General features: G+C 33.0%; 1 protein-coding gene and 1 long non-coding RNA gene across 2 annotated transcripts; both read right to left on the bottom strand.

Moving 5' to 3' along the window:
- On the bottom strand, positions 713-4,880 carry LOC107613843. The gene is made up of 13 exons (XM_021108120.1): positions 4,867-4,880; positions 4,749-4,773; positions 4,560-4,638; positions 4,426-4,466; positions 4,308-4,321; positions 4,028-4,206; positions 3,886-3,961; positions 3,721-3,793; positions 3,545-3,640; positions 3,317-3,367; positions 2,250-3,206; positions 1,807-1,869; positions 713-942 (listed from the first exon to the last, which is right to left on the bottom strand). The coding sequence occupies exons 1-11, from the start codon at positions 4,878-4,880 to the stop codon at positions 3,066-3,068; spliced, it is 789 nt and encodes a 262-aa protein (XP_020963779.1). The 3' UTR covers positions 713-942; positions 1,807-1,869; positions 2,250-3,065.
- On the bottom strand, positions 4,899-5,649 carry LOC110265718. Its single transcript, XR_002351949.1, has 3 exons — positions 5,291-5,649; positions 5,102-5,206; positions 4,899-5,023 (listed from the first exon to the last, which is right to left on the bottom strand). It is a non-coding gene; the product is annotated as an uncharacterized LOC110265718 (long non-coding RNA).

The raw sequence follows: 6,081 nt of genomic DNA, 5'->3' as shown, positions 1-6,081 counted from the left end.
CAGTGCGGTTTTTTTTTTTAAAGATAAAGCTACCTTTTTCCCTTTGTAGGATTTTGGTGGAGATACACTGTACAGGCACAGCAACTGTTTCTCAAATTCATCATAATCATAGTTGTTATATGATGAAATCCATTGAGCCACCGAGGGAAGTAAAACGTACCAGTGACATCGTTCAGAAACCCGAAGGAACCGATCAGGCCCATTTCTTACTACGTCTTTATTTCTGGGCTTCAAACATTCTTTTCTTTGTTCATGTGATCATGTCCCACTACAAGATTTTTGTTTATTTGTGGAGATTTTTTCTCCTATTTGTGGAGGTTTATAACCTCCACCAAATGGTTTGTGGGAGTTTCCAAAACCCCCAAAATTTGAGGTGCCACGAGGTCTTTTGTAGGGGAGGTGCCACGAGGTCTTTTGTGGGGGGTTTTTAAAAACCTCCACAATCTATTCAGTGGGGGGTTTTATTTGTGTTTAGTGGAAGTTTTATATTGAATTCTTATAACAATTTTAAATCACTTTTGTGATAGTTTAAAACCTCCGCAAATTGATTTTTTAATTTAACAAAAATAAACTATTTTGTGAGATTTTCAAACCTCCACAAATCCTATAATTATTTATTTATTTTTAATTTCAAATCATTTATTAATTTCATCTCATTTACATACTCTGAAATTAAAAATTTATTTGTTAATATTAAAATTTAAAAACTAAATTTTTCATAAAACATAACTATATATAAAATTTCAATGTCAATAGTTCCAAACATAATTCCATGTGATATTCTTCTACATAACTATTACTTTTTTTTTAAAGTAAAATAAAACAACTTCAATATTTCAATCTCATCTAATTACATAAAAATCTCAATATTTCAGAATCTACTAACAATCTTTGGCACGATAACGTATTTCATTATCAATGACTTGCATTGTCTCCATCAATCTGCAAAATACAGTAAAATTATTTTTAGTTATGATGTTGCTATAATAACGATTAATTACATGATCATGAGTAAGTATTCTGTTAAGTAGATTAGTGACAAAATGAAATAATAATCTTAATCCATAGTTAGTATTTTTAAAGTTAGTGTTTATGTTTAAAATTTTCGTAGTTCGCTATATAATATCTGGTACTAATAACATAATATCCAATAGCGTGGAACAAATAATAATAATAATAATAATTACCAAAGTAAGTCTTTTTATTTAATTAGATATAGTCTTTTTGGAAGTTTTGACTTTTATGTAAATATGAATGACGTTAAAATAATAAGTTAAAGATCTAATATAAGTTGCATGAGATAGTAAATTTAGTTATAGAGAGATTGGATATAGAATTAGAAGGTGAAAGCAGGAAATGGAAGGTGGTTCAATTTAGGGATAAGGTAAAGCCAATTGGTTAATGTTGGTGGAAAATACATTGAAGGGTGTTTGTATTAGTAGTGCATGAGAGTAAAAGTTGGAAGTTCAACTAAGCGATCACCCAGCTCTACAGTAATTAGTAACTAGGAGCGGTAACAGGGAAGAAAGGAAATGAACAATTCTTGCCCGTCTTTTCTTTTAAAGAAAAATAAATATAAAAAAAATGAAAGGGGAAGGAAAGAAGAAAGATTAAGTTAAGATAGAGAAGCAAATGAATGAATCTTGGGGGTTATGCATGGTAGAGCCAGCTGAGCTTTAGAAAAACATCGATAAAGTATGGATGCTTTTGCATAATTCTGCATAATTCAGGAATGAAGAGTAGAGTAACATTTTTGCACAAAAGGTCAATCATTGTCAAACTCAAAGCACTCCTCTTAATAAATACCTTTCAGGCTGAAAGTTGCAACCTAGGCCACATGCACGACAATCATGAACAATGTAGTCAAACCTGAAAATCATGAATTTTATAGTACTATTATAAAAAGCATAAGAACCTCAACAAGTAGAATAGTTCAAGGAGCCAAAACATAAGAACATAAAGAGAAAAATAAGAATCTCAACAAGTAGAATAGTTCAAGGAGCCAAAACATAAAAACATAAAGAGAAACAAAGGAACATAAGGAAGTAAAATAGTAACAATTATGACTTATATGTACAAAAAGAGAAACATAAGAACCTCAACAAGTAAAATAGTTCAAGGAGCCAAAACATATTAGATTACAAAGTAGCAGAAATATAATGATGTTAATATGGTCCCAAAAATAGAGTATTATTGCACTCCATGAATCCTATTTTACTATTTCATTCATATGTAGTAAGTTGACTCACCTAGCTGCTTCAAATCACGAAGTCTGCATAAATTTAAAACAAGAAAAAGTAAAAGTTAAAAGAAGAGAGTTAAGTAATAGAAGTAGTATATAATTTGACTATGTGCACTTGTTCCTTTGTGCTTCATGGGACCCTTTTCCATTTCCCCAATATCATTTTTATTTGTGTATTTGCTTTCTGTTTCTTATTCTCGATAATGACTACTAACTGTTAAGTTGCTTCTTCCTATTTCTCTTCATTCACTTCTTTCATCTTAAAAATGTTTGTATACTCATTTTTATGTTACTTTATTTACAAAACTAACATGCTTTTTTAGTTTTTACCAATAAAATGAATTAGCTATGAAATAAATCTCCTACTCTATCTAATAACAAAAGGAAAAAATGTGTATATTAATTTAGTGTACCTGATCAGACAATTAAATAGCACGACTATTTGCATTTTATAGAACAAGAAATGTACTAGTAGATTTTTTTTGTTGAAAAAAAGAAAAGTAAAGTGAAAGCATTTTACTTTTTCCCTTTTGGAGTGAGAAGTACAATGAATGACTCGGTCCAAACTTGGAGATAAGATTAAGATCATAGGATGATATTGGGATTAATTAAATTTTAACATTGAGTGACATCTCATCAACCAACATATTTTAAAATAATATTTTAAAATAATAATGATGTGTGATAGCTAATTAGCTACTGCTCCTAATTAATTAATTAATTAATCAAAGTTAATTGACTGATAAGGGGAACTTGACTCTTCTTTATTTTTGGTTGAGAAAGAAGAATTCTGATCTCTAGAAATTGTATGCTGATGAGCTTGTTAAGACAGGCAGTGTACGGAGAGATTCTTTGAAGTAGAAAAACAAACCTTTTCCTGATAGACAAGGAAATCGACAGAACCCAATATAAATCCAAAGCATTTAAATCCAAGGAAAGCGTTTTCTCTTCTATCCCTTTTCTTCTGAGGACAGAGAGTCCGAGAGAAGGAGATTTAAATCGAAATAAAACAGCTGATTATGTACAAGGTCAAGTAAGTAAGGACATGCAAGAAAGGAGCACAATTGAATATACCTCATCAACAGAATGAATGTTATGCTGGTCAGCGGTATATATCAGAACATCCTGTTAAAAGATAAAAAGGGTAAAATAAATTAAAAAGCAAAACATTTCCTCCTACATTGAATCATTTCAATAACAAAATTTTGAGAAAAGAGAAATCACTCTCTTTATTTAGCAGTAGAAACCATTTGACCGGAAAAGAAAAACACAAGTGGTAGTAGTGAAAGAGTATAAACTCACTCCAGCCATTGGCATAATTGACATTGGCTGGCCATCCTGAAAACGAAAGAGTCCACCATTGAAATCCTTGCCATAATTATTTAAATAGCACACCACCTTTGATGAAAAAAGTTGTCAGCAACAGTATCTAATAAAATTCAATAAAAGAGAGGAGTAGTGGAAAGTGGAATCCTGACTGCAAAGTGTCGCTGTTTGAGGTAGGGTCTGTTATCATCACTATGCCACCCAATGCTTGCACCTCTACTCCATCTGTTTGATGATTCATAAATACAATAAGGTAAAGATTGTAAAAGAAGTAACAACCAACAAGCAATTGATGGTCCTTACGATAGAGTAGTAACCTGATTAGAGCGGTGAATTCAACAAAGAGCTCATATTGACAGTTGAAAAACTCCTCTAACTTGTCTTTCAACCTTTTTGTTAAGAAATTTGAATGAGGTTGGAAATTTCAATAGAGGGAGAGATGATAAAGAAAGAGAGTACCTCGGATGGGAATGAAGGGAATGAGGAAGTGGTAAGAGTTGGTGGCAATGAGATGGGAGAGAGTGGTTGAGAAGATATTGGGTCTATAGCCAACAATGCTGCTACTCTTGTGTATGAATTCCAGCTCCTGACAATGGAATAAATCAAGGGAAGAGAAGGGAAGAAGCAAACAAGAGAATCTGGAAAAGGAACCTAACCTTGCATTCTTCAAACAGTTGGAATGTAAACAACAGGAAGCAGATCTTCCATGTTATTATCAATCAGAAGCTTGTAAAACAACCTCTCATTCCTCTCCTGAAAAAACAGAGTCAGTGCAATGTCACATGTAAAATGGCGAAAAAGGATTATTGTTATAACTAGTTTGATGGATTTTCCCCTTCATTTGTAGCTGACAATACCCTGCCAGATGAATGCTCCTTAGATTCACCCATTTGCAAGTCTAGGACCAGCCAACCAAACATTTAGAAAGGACAATAAGTCAATAACAATAAAAAATTAAAAAAGAGAAGAGGCAGATACAAATATACAGTACCATGAGGCAATTTCTTTATGCTGGTGGAGTCATCTATATGTACATCCCCAATTGGTTCCTTAAGAACGGTTGAAGTTTCCTATTGAACCATAAATCATCAATTATTGTGCAGAAAATTAAAAACTTCTATCAAGGTATGGTGAGAGAATAGGAAGGATCAAAGTTTTACCTCGGGCAGTAGATTTAAACGGACAGAGTCCGCTGCATTGTTAGCCTGATACAGAAACAAGAAAGAAAATCAAGAATTTGATAGATCTCCTTAGAGTGAAACCAAATTTCAAAGGATGGACATGGATTTATGACTTACAAAAGCAGGAACATCTTGAACAAGCTCTTGCTCAGCTGGAAAATTAAAAAAAAAATTAAAAATCTGGAACAAGCTCTTCATGCTCACATAAACTTTTGTTGTAGTCTAAGGCTCAAAGAAGAATTATCACTTCATTCATTTTCTTGAAATCAAAGTCCTATACAACAACACACCCTAACTCAAACTAACAATTAATCATGATAATATGACATATTTAACGAATTCAAAGCAATACCTCTACAATAGTTTTCGAACTGAATTCCTTCCTCCACTTAATCATGTTATCACACATTAGCTTTGTTTTCCCGAAATTTCAATAGTGTCTGAACCAAATTCCTTCCTTGCATTATAACGAAAATTTCTTGCGAAATCAGTAAGCAAAAATATCAACACTAAGAACACAGAAGGAGATCTCAAAAGTTACCGTGTCGTAACCTCAGGAGACGCGCCGACGGAAGAGCCAACGAAAAAGAGAATGTCGAAGCACGTTACCGTGTCGTAACCTCAGGAGACACGCCGACGGAAGAGCCAATGGGAAAAGAGAATGTCGAAGCACGTGGTGGCATTGGCGCTAGCGGCAAGGAGATGAATCGCTGTGGTGGTGGCAGTGGCCATGGCGGCGGCGGCGACTACAATTTAGGGTTTCGATCAATAGGGCTTGTTCACTCTCCCTCTCCCTGGAAGCTAGCTCTGTTTTGCATCTTTGATAGGAGCTGAGTGTTTGGGTGGGCTTTTGGCAGTTTTGGGTGTGTGGCTATTTGAATTATGTGCAAATTTATTTATGGGGGTTTTAAAAAACTTCCACTATATAACCTCCACCAATAGCTAAGAACCTTGTAGTGTCCCAACCAAAAATATTTTTGTCTTAAAATTTAATTTTTAATTTTTAATTTATTGTCAGTATTAAATAGTTTTACACGTATATCTAATTATGTATCGATACATCAACAAAATCACATGAATAATTATCTAAAAAAATAAATATAATTGAACAAAGTGTGCCAGACTACCTGATGGGAGTCATGAGACCTTATGACTTGGCTCGTTTTAAACTTAGCTCGACTCGACTCGTTTTATTTAACAGATCATACATAATTTTTTTTGTAAAGTCTATTAGTTAAAAATGTTAAATTATAGGCTTTAAAAAAAGACTATAAAACTCATTGGACCAATTCGTTAAAATATTTTTTTAATTATTGGCTTGTCAGACTTTAA

Source organism: Arachis ipaensis, chromosome B08 (genome assembly GCF_000816755.2).
Source record: "Arachis ipaensis cultivar K30076 chromosome B08, Araip1.1, whole genome shotgun sequence".
Taxonomy (NCBI): domain Eukaryota; kingdom Viridiplantae; phylum Streptophyta; class Magnoliopsida; order Fabales; family Fabaceae; genus Arachis; species Arachis ipaensis.
The sequence above is the reverse complement of the archived record's forward strand: the minus strand, read 5'-3'. Positions and strand labels throughout refer to the sequence as shown.